The sequence below is a fragment of the Nicotiana tabacum genome, chromosome 10, assembly GCF_000715075.1.
Source record: "Nicotiana tabacum cultivar K326 chromosome 10, ASM71507v2, whole genome shotgun sequence".
Lineage (NCBI taxonomy): Eukaryota > Viridiplantae > Streptophyta > Magnoliopsida > Solanales > Solanaceae > Nicotiana > Nicotiana tabacum.
The window spans coordinates 37,383,575-37,398,884 of record NC_134089.1 but is presented as its reverse complement, the minus strand read 5'-3'; the positions used below and the strand labels follow the sequence as shown (position 1 = coordinate 37,398,884).

The following is a 15,310-nucleotide window of genomic DNA, read 5'->3' as shown; positions in this document are numbered from 1 at the left end:
CTAAATATATATATCATTAAGTCCCATGAGGAACTGGATGAGCCTGCCATCTTGAAGAGACTTTGAAGTTCTTGACTTTCCTCCACAGTTGCATTCACAAGCAGAATGCACACAAGTGTTCAAGGTATCTAACTCATCCCAGATCCGTTTCACCTTTGTATAATATTCTGCTATGTCAGATGTTCCTTGCACGACATCACTCAACTTTTTTTGCAACTGATAAAGTTGAGCACCATTACACTGTCCAAATCTAACTTCAAGTTCTTTCCAAATGTCATTTGTAGTTTTAGAATAAAGGACACTTTCAGCTATGTCCTTGGATAGAGAGTTCAAAATCCATGATATAACCATATTATTGCAATGGTTCCACTGTTTGAAGTCAGTGGAAGAAACATCTGGTACTGAATATGTTCCATCGATGAAACCAAGTTTGTTCTTGGCAGATAACGCAATAATTATGGCTCTACAACAACCTCAATATCCTTTTCCATCAAAAACTGAATTGACAAGAACCATTCCTGGTGAATCGGATGAATGCAGGTAATAGAGGTGAGTGGAATCGATTACCATGGCAATTGGTTGAGCAACTGTGCCAGCTGCAGAAACATTTGAAGAATCATCTATGGAGTTTGGTGCCATTTCAAAAAAAAGAGAAGATAAGACAATTTAAGAGAAGAAGAATCTGAAAGAAATGTATAAGATAGCTATTAGGAGAATTCTTCTCCTCTATGAATGAATGATATGTTGTACATAATGCCTATTTTATATAGTAATTTGGGAATAAACTAGGTACAATTTACAGCTATAGAAAAATACAAGTGTCTAATTCTTAATTGTTGTCCTATTCATATTTGCACTATGATATGTACAACTATACATTGCATTTGGATTCTTAAATCTGGAAGGGTTAAGTATGCCTTCCAGCTGTATCCATTGTGCTACATTAAAAAAATGGACTGAATCTTTAAACAAAAAAAGGGCCAGACCTTAGCTTGTATTTTGGGCTTTTGAGTTGTGTGTTGGGCCAATTGATACTATTGGCCCAAAAGTGATGCAGCCCGATATATCTAAATCAAAATATGCTGGTCTTCTGCTTTCTAGGTCATTTGATACATATCTTATCTCTTTCTTTCTTCATCTTCTTCGACTGTGCCTTCTTGTATTGACCAGCTTTTTGATTTAGGAGCCAAGATTTCAGATTCTGGTCCAACAAGACCAGATTGTTCAACTCTCTAGCAAAGGTAATTTCGTTATTGCCCATACTTTCAGAGAAGGAAATACAGTGGCTGATCAACTAGCTGATTTGGGAGAATCAATAAGATGTCAGATTATAATGGATGATACTAGTTCTCTATCGGATATAGTGCAATCCTTACTGAAGCTGGATCAAGATGGCATCCCAAATTTCAGATTTAAGCCAAAGAAGAACCATTTTGTTATTAATTATGCCAATTCTAGATAATTTTGCACATTGTATAGTGCTGCTAACTATAGGCATCGTATCCAGTAGTTTAGAGCTTAATTGTCAAATTGTTATGGAGGCAATCTCCCAAATTAGGCAGAGTTCATGGCATCTGTTGTTCACAAGGATAATTTATGTCATTCCTCACCATGTTCTGGAAGCTATGATCTATGTCCTTCTCCGTATATTAGTTCTTTTTGATAATATACGAGTCGGGGTCTATGCCTAAACCCCCCACTCCCGCCATGGTGGACTTTTGATTTAAAAAAAAGATATTCAAATATTTTCCGTGAAAATGCATTCCTTGAATTTAAACTAAAAATTATCTAACGAAAAATAGATTCCCTGAGAATTGGCTGGGCTAAGTTCAATTACCTGAAATGGGCCGCTCTCTTATGGGCTAGTCCAATTTCAATTACTGAAAGGGGTGAATTGTGGGAGAAATTCAAAAATAGCCAGATTTACAACTAGTCGTTCAAAAATAGCCCAGTTTCAAAAGTAATCGAAATTTAGCCACTTTTCATGTAAAGATAAATCTGAGCGAAAACACTGTTCAAAACCCGAAAAATACGTCAGTATATTATACTGGAGTTCCAGGATAAGTATGCTGGAATTCCAGCATAATATGATGGAGTTCCAGCATAAGTACACTAGAACTCCAGCATAATATACTGGAGTTCCAGCAAGTATAATTGTCCAGTATAATATACTGGAGTTTGGAGCACCGGTGCTCTAGTCTCTAGTATATTATACTGGAGTCAGCAAAGTATATCGGTCCAGCATAATATGCTGGAGTTCATACACATGTGCACCGAATTCCAGTATATTATGTTGGACCAGTCTCTATTGCAGCAAAATAATGGCTATTTTTTATTGACTTCATAAATGCTGGCTATTTTTGAATAACCAGTCCAAAAACTAGCTATACTGTGCTATTTTTATGTGAATTGCACGACTAGACTAGTTTTGTGCTGCTATTCAGATTTTGTCCGTTTGGACAACTGTGTAAAAATGGCCTTTTTAAGTTTAATGAGAAAACTTTGGACTAAGTACACTTTTGTGACATCAACTCCTCCGTTAACTCAGCAAACTGAAGGCTTAAGGGTTCGTTTGGTACGTGGGATAAGGTGGTATAAAGTGTGATATTAAATTTATATTATATTTGAGTAACGTATAAATTTATCCCATCAACCAAACTAGTATAAATTTAGTTTCAGACTTAATCCTGAATATTCCATCTTATCCCATCAAACTTTGCATTATTTTATCCCATCTTTTAGGTGTGATAAATTAGTCTAGGAATTATAATCACCGGGTAAAAGACAAGACCATGATTAATTGATTTTTTATAATTCGGCCTTTAAGAAAAAAAAAAAGAACATTCGGCCTTTTATATGCAACAAGTATTGATAAATGGAGCTGGAATAGAGGGAATTTTGGAAATGTTGGAACATATACTTCCTATAAAAGTTTTTTTTAACCATAACAAGGGGAATCTTCGTTATGGAGATGGAAAATTCCACAAAATTCAAAATCTACTGTATCAGTAATAGACAAGTAATATACTAATATTCGTATCAAAGATGTACGTTTAATTTGTAAAAGAAAGCAATCTAATAGTTGAAATCATAAGTTATTTTACATATATTTGTTAAATTATTCACAAATTAGCTGCTTGTTAAATTGTTCACAAAATATTATGGATTTGCATGACTTTGAGTTGTATTCCTTCTACCTATCTTATTCAATTATTCAGAAAATTCTATCCAAGCGGCATGAGTTTGTCCTCTATTCATTCTACTTATCTTGTTTAACTGTTCACAAATTCTATCAAATTGGCATAACTTAATACTATTTTCATTCTACCCATTGTAACATATTTCATTGTTATTTTTTGCACTAGACATCTACGACCCAATGCTTCTATAAGAGTCATGTCCTTCCTAATTTTCAAGAGAAAATGAAAGATCGCTCCATAATTCGTATACCAACGGCTATGAATTCTTTAACACCTTTATGAGAAACTTGGTAATTAAATGCACAAAAATATCGTAATGCTTCGAATACAAATGCTAATTGTTAAAAAAGCTAAAACAGAAACAGATTTAACAAAAGTCTTTTTGCGTCGTCTTGCTTCAAACGATGTGTGGAGGCTTCATAATGAGTGTACGGGGTAAAATTGGTTGATAATAGATGATCGAATGGTAACATGAAACGTGAAATCGAATATAGGCAAAGACGAGTCGGAAACAACCAATACTGCATACAACGGGTGTGGCCGGTACCGGATAAGTTCCGAATTGAACGTAGTCGACAGTAGGAGTTCAAAGGTTTGTCGTCAGATAGTATTCAATGAGAGAATATTCGTTAATATTAAATAAGCGACCGTTGCAGAGAATATTTGCATTCAAAACTTGCTGCTACATGTTTATCAATGATTCTTTTATTACCATTTAAGAGGGGCTTGACCCTAGGATCTTGTTTCCGTAGGTAGAGCTATAAATAGCGGAACAACAACCATTGTAAGAACATAAAACCTTCTACACAAAAAGGCTATACTTTACTATTTTGCTCTTAATTTAACAACTTTATCATCGCTTTCATATTATTTCCGCCTCTGCTCTCGGAAAAGCTGCGTTTGGGATCAAGCTTTTTATATTCTTTAATTTCAGTTGTTAAATCTTAGTTCTAATCTTATTTTCCTCTTCTTTTTTCGGATCAAATCAGTTCGCTTGTCTATAAATTATGTAAGAAATTTAACTGTACCATTTTAAGGGTAAACTGTTTGGCGTCTACCGTGGGGCATAGATAATTGCATAACTGCTTTGATTCATTCATTTATGACTAACTAGTTTTGATTCTTTCGTTAGTAAAAACCAGACATGGCAGCTAATGATGTCAACAACACATACAATATTGAGGCAAGCGAAGAATTATCCTAACATCAAGACTCAATCGGCGAGACTCGCAACAAAGGGGATGAGACGACCCAGGTTTGAGAGGGTCAGTACCGTCGGCATGTGCGGGAACCAACTCCCAATGATGCGGAGGAGGAACACGCCGTGGAAACGATCAAACTCCTGAGGGAACAACAGAAAGCAATTATGATCACCTCTCAAGGCAGGATCCGGTGATGACCGAGTTAAAACAAGCATTGTCAGGCGCCTCCAATTACGCAAACGGAAGGGGCCCGATTCCTCCCAGTGTTCCTGCAAATCAAATGGCTCAGAAAGTCGCTAACAACACCCCAAGGGGTGAAGTCGATTTCGACGACGCCCGAGGGACCGGTAGCAGATCTGGAATAACAATGGGAGTGATCCTTTCAAAGCCTAGCTCATGAGATTCCTGAGAGAAATAAACAAACAAATGGATTAGAATGCGAAGGAGTTTCACATTCGGATGGATTAAATTTCGAGCGCGCTACCAGTACTAAAGGGTCAAAATTAAAAAAAATACACACAGTTCCGTTTAAATCGAGTGCAGCACCAGAACTAATTTCGAAGAGGTTCAAGATTCCGGATATTCCAAAATATGATGGGACTTCAGATTGGAATGAGCACATCACAACTTACACCAGGGCAGTGAAAGGAAACGATTTGGCTCAACATGAGATCGAGTCGGTCTTGTTGAAGAAGTATGGTAAAACCCTCACAAAAGGGGCCTTGACAGGGTACTCTCTCTTACTCAAGCATTCAATTGATTCTTTTGAGATGCTTGCAGACTCATTCATTAAGGCTCATGTCGGAGCACGAAAGATTTAGGCCAGAACGGCGGACATATTCAGAATTGCGCAGGGCAAATTCGAAATGTTTCAAGAATTTGTGATTCGGTTTCAGAGAAAAAGGATGTTGCTACTGGCGGTTCCATATGAGTGGAGGCATTCACAAAGGGTCATAATCCACTGAGCTCTAATGCCTCCCGGAAAATAAAGGAGAGCTTGCTTGAGCTTTAGGCAACTATATGGGCAGATATCCATAACCGTTATGAGTCAAAAACACGGATAGAAAACGAACAGCTTGGGTCTTCGGTATTAACCAAGGGATGGAGTCGAGACAAAAATAAGGACAAGTTTAAGAGCGACTTTAATGTAGATCGACGGTCTTCTAGAGATCGATTTCTACTATACGAGAGGACTAATAGGCGCAACAACAAAGGGTTTCAGGCATCGGATATGTTTGTTCCCGATAAAAGGACTGATCATGGCTAGAACAGCAGGTCGTTACCGGAGAAGGAAGTGCCAGGGGCCCGAGACTCCGCATATCCTAGGTTATCAGATTACAACTTTAACATCAGCTTCGTAGAATTGGTATCGGCAATGAGGAATATTAAGGAAGCACAGTTCCCAAAGCCAATCCAATTAGATCCTAGCTAGATAGATCCCAGTCTATGGTGCGAATACCATGGGACTCACAGCTATAGAATTGGGGACTGCCGGCATCTTGGTGAAGAGGTGGAGACATTGTTAAAGAATGTCCATCTTAGGGAGTTCTTAAGTGACCGAGCCAAGAACAATTATGGCAAGTCGGGATAATGCGGAGTCTTCGAAGGTAGTAGAAGGGTCACCTTGAATGACTGTCAACATGATCTTCGAAGGAAACGAAGTCAATAGTGTAACCCTTTTGGCAGATAAGAAAATGAAGATATCGATGACTCATAACAAGATACTCTGAGATGTTACGGAAGATGATATCACCTTCACGGAGGAGGACGCTAACGGACTTCTTCTGTCACACAATGACGCCTTGGTAATCTTTCTCACTGTTTTAGATTACAAAATTAAGCATGTTTTAGTTGATACAGGAAGCTTAACCAACATCATCCAATGGAGAATACTGGAGCAAGCGAGGTTAACTAGGAACATCATTCTAGCGACAAAACTCTTAGCTAGCTTCAACTTGACAAGCCTGACTACCTCCCGAGGTGAGATTTTGCTGCCCACACACGCCGAGAGAGTAATGAAGACTACTAGATTTGAAGTGGTGGATGGAAATATGGGGTACAATGTAATCCTCAAAAGGTCATGGATACACGAGATGAAGGCTGTATCCTCAACATATCACCAGTTATTGAAATTTTCAACGCTGAAAGGGATCAAGAAAATAAGAGGATATCAACCAGCGGCAAGGGAGATGAATGCGGTAACTATTTCCAGCAACAAGGGAAAAGAGTCCAACAAATAGAAATTACAGAAATCAATGCCTTCTCTTTTTTTGAATGAAGACGATAAATGCGAGTCATTGGAATCCCATCAGGTTTTGAGATATTTTTAGGTACCGGAAGTGATGTATGCGACCAAATCGATAGACTGCTTTGCATGGTCGCACTCGGATATGACAGGTATTCGATTAGAGGTAGTAGTTCACAAACTAAGTCTGGATCCTAATTTTCCACCGGTAAGGTAAAAGAAATGCTTGATAGCTGAGGTTAGGAACATGTTGTTAAAAAAAGATAACATTACTCAATATTGGTTCAATCCGGGAGGTAAAGTATCTGGAATGGTTACCCAGCGTAGTTGTAGTATCTAAAAAGAATAACAAATTTAGGATGTGCGTAGACTACAAGGATTTAATAAGGCATCTCCTAAAGGCTCATTCCCGTTGCCGAACATTAATCAAATGATTGATGCTACGGCCGGACATGAGCTAATGAGTTTCCTCGATGCATACTCCAGGTACAATTAGATTAAGATGAACCCGGAAGATCTGGAAAAAACCTCTTTTATAACAAACTTTGGCGCATATTGTTATAATGTGATGCCTTTTGGGCTTAAGAAAGCCGGAGCCTCTTATCAGAGGCTCATTAATAAAATGTTTGAGAATCATATAGGCAAAACAATGGAAGTATACATTTATGACATGTTATTAAAGTCTTTAAATACAAGAGATCATTTGAAACATCTTTAAGAAACTTTCGACATTATGAGGAAGCAGAATATGAAACTTAACCCGGAGAAATATGCGTTAGGGGTTGGTTTTGGTAAGTTCCTGAGGTTCCTGGTCTCGCAAAAAGGGATCGAGGTAAATCCCGACGAAATCAAAGCTTTCAAGGACATTCCGAACCAATTAACAAGTGTGAAGGAAGTGCATAGACTGACTGGAAGGTTGGCAGCTCTAAGCAGGTTCATCTAAAGATCCTCAAAAAAGTGCCATTACTTTACATTACTTCTTTTCACTCCTGAAAAAGAAGAAAGATTTCGAATGGACTCCGGAATGTCAATAAGCATTGAAAGACCTAAAAAGGTACCTGTCCAGCCCCCCGTTATTATCAAAACAGGGGAAAGACGAGCAATTGTTAATATATCTAGCAGTCTCGAGAGTAGCGGTAAGAGCCATTTTTGTCCAAGAGGAAGAAGGTACGCAGTTTCCTATTTATTATGTTAGTAAAATACTGTTGGGAGTGAAGACTCGTTATTCATACCTCAAAAACTGGCCTTAGCTCTAGTAATTGCCTCTCGAGAGGTTAGGCCTTATTTTGAGTGTCACCCGATAATTGTTGTGATAACCTTTCCTTTGAGGAACGTCCTTCACAAGCCTGAATTATCAGGCCGTTTGGCTAAATGTGCAGTCACATTAGCGAATTCGACATTGAGTACAAACCCAAGACTGCAATCAAGTCGCAAGTTTTAGCCGAATTTGTGGCCAACTTCAGTCCAGGGTTAAGGCCTTTGGATGCTAAGGAAGCAGTGTTGGTGTCAAAAATGGCATCAAGAGCATGGACCTTGTTTATGGATGGAGCTTCCAACGTAAAAGGGTCCGGTCTTAGGGTAGTTCTAATCACACCCTCGGGGGAAACCCTAGCATGCCATTAAAACTGTTCTATTAACTAATAATGAAGCCGAGTATGAGGCTTTGGTTGTAGGACTTGAACTAGCCCGGGGACTAGGATTCGAGTTTATCGAAATAAAATGTGACTCCCAGCTAGTGGTAAACCAACTGTATGTAATTTTCAACACAAAGGAAGAACGCATATAATACTTGAACAAGGTTTAGTCGTTGCTTGCACGATTCAGGGAATGGTCAATAATTCACATTCCAAGGGAAGAAAATGCGAAAGTAGATGCATTGCCTAATTTAGGGTCATCCACAAAGATGAAAAGATCTGATTTCACAGAGATGAAAAGATCTGATTTCGGTACTGTCGTCCAACTTCTAAATTCGATATTGGATGTGGACGGCTACTGTGAAGTCAATTCAACCAACTTAGTCTGGGACTGGAGGAACGAGTTCATCGAGTATCTTTGGCATGGTAAACTACCTGAAGACCCGATGGCGACCCGGGCACTGTGGACCAAAGCAACTCGCTATTACCTCATAGATGGGCTGTTATACAGAAGGTCATTCCAAGGACCATGGGCCCGGTTTTGGGGGCCTCAGAGGCGAACTACGTGAAGAGAGAGGTCCACGAAGGAGTTTGCAGGAATCATTCTGGTGCAGACTCATTAGTTCTAAAGTTGATTCGGGCAGGTTATTATTAGTCGCGAATGGAACAGGACACAAAGTCATTCATTCAAAAAAATGTGACAAATGTCAACGTCATGCATAGTTGGTGCACCAACCAGGAGAGTTTTTGCATTCAGTGTTGTCCCCGTGGCCATTCATAAAATAGGGGATGGACATTGTTGTTCCTTTTCCACCGGGCCCCCGAAAGGTAAGATTTCTTTTAGTTTTAACTAATTACTTCACTAAATAGGTTGAAGCATGTCCTTACCAAAAGGTAGAAGAACGTAAAATGTTCGACTTCATATGGGACCACATAATCTACCGATTTGGAATTCCGAAAGAAATCACTAGTGACAACTAGTTGCAGTTCGTACAATCAAAAGTCACAAAGTTTTTGGAAGATTTAAAAATCAAGAGAATTACATCTTCACCATACCACCCAAGTGCTAACAGACAGACAGAGTCGACCAATAAGGTAATTATTCAAAACCTTAAGAAGAAGTTAGGAGATGTTAGGCAAATGGCTTGATGAGCTACCAGGAGTGATATCGGCATATCAGACAATGGTGAATTCAAGCACGAGAGAAATACCTTTATCTATCGTGTACGACGCAGAAGATCTAATACCGGTGGAAGTCGGGGAACCGACTTTAAGGTTTTCTCGAACAAATGAAGAAACAAATAATGAAGCGTTACTGGTAAAGCTAGACTTGTTTGATGAACACCAGGACTTGGCGTACCTGAGGATGGTAGCTCAAAATCAAAGGATGGAAAGGTATTATAATCGCAGGGCCAACCTCCATTATTTCAAGGTAGAAGATTTGATTTTAAGGAAGGTGACTTTGAGCACTCGGGAAATCAATTCTGAGAAGATGGTACCAATATGGGAAGGTCTTTACTGGGTTTCAGCTATCACTGGTAAAGGATCATATGAGTTAGAAAATCAAGATGGAGTCAAATTACCCAACAACTAGAACGTGACTCACCTCAAAAGGTACTATTGCTGATAGTTCCTGCCAATACTGAAAGTATGTTCTGCACTCTTTTTTCCTTCAAGCAATTTTTTTACTAATCGGGTTTTTCTGGCAAGGTTTTTAACGAGGCATCAACGGAAAGCATACTACGAAGTGAGCATCATTGGCAAAGGAAATACCTTTAAATATCAAGGCTCTAAATGTTCACATTGATGGTAAATGGCTATGTGGATGGTTAAATAACATTTGGCTCGATGGCAAGCCTTCCTTCCATTATTGAAGAAAGATTATTTAATCGTTCACAAATTGTTTCTACCAGTGAAGAAGCAATATGGGCACAAGACTTCCAGTGTTCGAAGTCACATGCCTCGCATTCGAACACTGGAGGGAGGGGAAATAATATCTAATACGGCACTAGGAGTGCCACAAAAATTGGGGATTGCGAGAATCGGGATCGGTGTTTCATCAGGATCGGGGAATGCATGATCAACCCCGTAGAAATAAGTTGTATAAGTTAACCATATGTATTGGCAATTTTATTTATTTAAGCAAACGAATGCCTATGTATATTTAAAAATAGAGGGAATAAAACAAAGTTCTTTTATTTTTATCTTATTTCTTGTCCAAATGATGGGTTAAGTTTATCGTTTGAAAGTTAACTAAAACTTCAAATGCTTGTGCCCGAATGAACATGAGACGTCCTCTTCAAGAGCACCGTAAACATAAGGGCCCTCTCTTATGAAACCCTCATAGTAAAGGGTAGATTCCTAAAGAGTTTATACCCGGAATCAAAAGCTATCGGATAAAAAATATACTTGTGCCCCTCGGCCGACACAACTAGTCGTACCTCGGGTTGAACTGCAACTACTAGATGCACCTACATAATGCCTGATGTCTGATAAACATAAGCCGACTGCTCAGGTGTACAGGCGGCGGGAGTCTTAGCTCATCCCCCAGCCTATGAAGTAGGTGGTGCGACTGGAATTAACCCTACCCGGGCCAAACTCCCAAACATACCCATGGTGTGTGCCAAGGCCCCAGTGTAGCAATAGGCTGCTCAGATGTACGCTCAACATGCTCGGGCTCTTAATCCTCTACTAGAGCTACTAGAGGCTCTGCGGCTGCTACTCTAACAGGTGCACTAGACGTAGCACGTGCCCCTCCTCGGCCCCGATCTCTCGTGGTTCTAGTAGGGGCACAGGTGTTTGATCAGTTGATCTGGTAGCATGTGTCCTCATCATCTATGAGAGACTAGAAGAGTAAAGGTTCAAACTTTGGAATAAACAAATCCGCACAATAAGGACTGAAAGAAAGTGAAGTTTCCTAACAAATCGGTAGCCTCTCGAAGATAAGTTCAGGCGTTTCCTCACCAATGCACAAGACTTTACTAAACTTGCTCATAACTCATAGAACCCATGAACCTAGAGCTCTGATGCCAAGTTCTCACGACCCAAATCCCACCATAGGGGTCGTGATGACACCTAATCTCTAAGACTAGGTAAGCTATCACTTAACAATATTAAATCAACAAATCGTTATGTAATAAGGAAGAGATTAATAACAAAGCAAAAATAGAGTTAATACAATTCAAAGGCAATAGTACAGAGTCATGAGCTCTAACTAGATACATACGAAATTTTGCAAAAGATAAAATATTGTTCGAATATAAATTAATAGTATCTAAATAAAAGGTGAGACGCCAAGGGACTGCGACAGCATGCAACTCTAACTTGAATCCTCGCGAACAAGGAAGCTCTCACTCTTGGGGTCCGCTGCTACCAATGCCTGAATCTGCACAAAAATGTAGAGAAGTATAGAATAAGTACACCACAGTCGGTAACCGTAAGTTTCAAGACTAACCTTGTTGAAGTAGTGACGAGATTCATGTCATGCGATACTCACTAGTCAATAACTTGTGCAATTTATCAAAAACTAGAAACAGAATATACAGGAATATCAACCATCTCGTACAGCATATGATGACTACTCAATGTAGAAACTTAGTCAACAAATTATAAAAGAAGTGGGGTAAGTGATAGCATGTCAAATTCAACTAACAACTCATTAAAAATACAAGACAAAAACTTTTAAAAAATATGTATATAATCAAAACATCAATCCCGTTTCAACATACAAACAACATCACGAAAGACACCCCAAAATCATCACATAACATCATCAACAATGCCCCTTTTATTTTGCCGCATGTGCACATAACAATGAAATGCCTCACGTATTTCATCACATGCGTATATCGCCACCCTTATTTCGCCACGTGGGAAACCCAAGAAAATGTCACCCTTATTTTGTCCCACATGCATAATAATAAACACAATGGCACAACAAAGACCTCGTGCTGACACACCAATCAATCCGCTCAACATACCCACATGTGCCACAATATCGCAAAATAAAAATACCAAAGTTTCATTAAGATATAAGCTCACAACTTATCAACAAAGTGCACAGGGACATGATAATAACATAAAAGTGTGAAGGGGTGTTCAACAAGTAAAGTATTTCTATGCCAATACAATTTGTAATGATCATGTTCACGTAGCCACAAAGTGATTAAGCAGGTTTCATATAGAAAACAACCCCAAATTAAGGCATGTTAATAGCTTAAGGTCTAATCCTGTAACTACCCGGTCGGTTGTTTCATGAGTTACCATTCCGTTTCCCCCATTTTTGCTTCTTATTTCCTTCTTCAGCTGTATTATGTGATATCAGATTGGTTGGTTCGGGTTCGGACAGGTTTTGGAAAGAAATGAGATACTTAGTCTCTTTTGAGTAAGCTTAGGTTGGAAAAGTCAATCAGATGTTGACTTATGCGAAAAAGGGCTCGGATATAAATTCTGATGGTTCGGATAGTTTCGATAGGTGATTTGGGACTTAGGAGCGTGATCGAAATGTATTTTGGATGTCCAGAGTAGATTTAGGCTTAAATTGGCGAAATTGGAATTTTGGCATTTTCCGGTTGATAGGTGAGATTTTGATATCGGAGTCAAAATGGAATTTCGAAAGTTGGAGTAGGTCCGGTGTGTCATTTTTGACGTGTGTGCAAAATTTCAGGTTATTCAGACGAGGTTTGATAGACTTTTTGATCGAAAGTGAAATTTCAAAGTTTTTGGAATTCTTAGGCTTGAATCCGATGTCAATTTGGTGTTTTGATGTTGTTTTCAGCATTCCAAAGGTTGGAACAAGTTTGAATGAGGTTATGGGATATGTTGACATGTTTGGTTGAGGTCCCGAGGTCCTCGGGTGAGTTTCGGGTGGTTGAACGGTTCAAGTTCAAATTGGAAAAGTTGTAGAAAATCTACTGTTGGTGTTGCAGACATTTGGTCTTCGCGCTCGCGAAGGGTTAGGATGTGAGGCAGGAGGGTTGTCCTTCGCGTTCGCAAAGGGGGTTCCATATTCGCAAAGGGCTGAGGTTAGTGTTTATCACGTTCGCGATGGTTGTGCCGCGTTCGCGCAGAGTAAAGGTGAGTAGCTGGGTTCAGGTCCCATTTGAGCTTCGCGTTCGCGAGCTAGGTGTCGTGTTCACGATGGGCCGAGGAGCTGAGGCACCGCGTTCGCGTACAGGGTGTCGCATTTGCGATGAAGGAATAAGTGGTCAACGGAGGTTTTTGCTTTGCGAACGCAAGGCGTTGACCGCGTTCGTGAAGAAGGGATTTTAAGTGCTGGGCAGAATGTTTAAAAGACCACTTCCACAATTTTAGGTCTAAATTTCACCATTATTGAGCTATTTTGGAGCTTCTTGAGGGAGATTAAAGGGGGAATCAAAGGGAAACACTTGGAGGTAAGATTTATGGACTTAATACTCGATCCTATTGTAATTTCTACCTAAATTAACATGAAATTTGTTGAATCTAAAGCCTAAAATTGGAGAGTTAGGGCTTTGAATTTGAGACTTTGATTTGAGGATTTAAGGGGTCATTTATGGTCAGATTTTGATGTATTTGATATGTATGAACTCTTAAGAGTGTAAGGATTCTAGTTTTGTGATTTTTGTCGGAATCCGAGACATGGGCCGGGGGTCGGGTTTGGCCAATTTCGGGATTCTTGATGTAAATTGGTTATTTTCGAGTGGGCTTTGTTCCCTTAGCATATTTTAATGGTATAAATCTATTTTTGGATAGATTTCGAGCATCCGGAGGCTGATTCGAGGTGCAAAGGCATCACGAGCTAGAGTTTGGACCGGATAGAGGTAAGTAATGATTGTAAATGTTGTCCTGAGGGTATGAAACCTCGGATTTCACATCGTTATGCTACTTTGAGGTGATGCACACACTAGATGACTAGTGTGGGGTCGTGCACCGTTGGGGATTGTGACTTAGTCTGCCTCGTATGACTATTAAACCGTGTATTGGATTGAAAACTGTTTGCTATCATTGTGTTTTGGAAATTATTACCAAGTTTTGGGCTGAATGCCATATTTGGGCCTCGTGCTAAATGTTTTAGACCCTTAGGGGATTTTTACTACTATTCCTCACTGTTTCGACTTCATATTTGTATCAATCATGTTGTATTCTACTATTTTCTTAACTAAGCCATATTTACTCCGTTTGACATTTTAAATGATATTTTGGGTTGAGCATCATGTTTTACTATGCCCCAGTAGCTTGAGAGATTTCTGACTCAGTGAGGCCGAGGGCTTGTGTTGTGAGGATATTATGGGATTGAGTTGTGCGCCGTAGCGGTGTTGTACTGATTCATGATTATAAGGTCGAAAGCCTGATTTGTTACGCCATGAGGTGGCTTGTTATGAGGTCGAGGGCCACTTTGATTATGTCACGAGATGGCTTGATATAGTGCTTGGGCTGTAGGAGCCCCTCCGGAGTCTGCACACTCGCAGTGAGCGCGAGTACCCAGTGTGAGATGTGATATTGCCCAAGTGGATATTGTTGTTTCATGTTATTGCCCGAGGAGCTGATACGAGTGATTGTGAGATAGCCCGGAGGGCTGGTTCTGTTGGTATTTTGCCCGAGGGGCTGATTTATGTTTCTATCCTTTTCTCCTTATTTTCATCACTCGTTTGAACTACTGAAAGATGTTTTAAAGAGGTTTTTACTGAACTAAGGTATTTTTACAAGCTTTTACTATTTTATTGCATTGTTCTGGTTTTATACTGTTTTGTGGTAGCATTATGATGTGTTTTACGTGTTTTCTTATCGCTAAGTTGCCTTTACTTTTATAAGTTACTAAGTTGGAATACTCACATTACTCCCTGCACCCTGTGTGCAGATCCAGGAGTCTCGGGTCATGCTAGTGAGTGCTGATTTGCCTTTCAGCAGGCTTGTTCGGAGTTGGCTAGGTAGCTGCACGGCATTCGCAGCCTCGTGCTTCCTTCCTATCTTTATTTCACTTTGTACTAGCTTTGTATCAGACTGTGTTGTCTTTTCATACTCTTAGATGAATTGTAGATGCTCATGACT

The 15,310-nt window shown here is 39.5% G+C and overlaps 1 protein-coding gene across 1 annotated transcript; it reads right to left on the bottom strand.

Moving 5' to 3' along the window:
- Positions 1-639, bottom strand: LOC107783349 (uncharacterized). The gene is made up of 2 exons (XM_075223716.1): positions 568-639; positions 1-369 (listed from the first exon to the last, which is right to left on the bottom strand). Exons 1-2 carry the CDS (start codon positions 637-639, stop codon positions 1-3), a joined length of 441 nt encoding a protein of 146 aa, XP_075079817.1.
- Between the last annotated feature and the right edge of the window lie 14,671 nt (positions 640-15,310).

Excerpts from the sequence above, each read along its gene's own strand:
- LOC107783349 (XM_075223716.1), bottom strand. The coding sequence starts at position 639 with ATGGCACCAAACTCCATAGATGATTCTTCAAATGTTTCTGCAGCTGGC. Across the intron at positions 370-567 it reads TTGCTCAACCAATTGCCATG|TGGAACCATTGCAATAATAT; the intron begins GTAATCGATTCC and ends GACTTCAAACAG.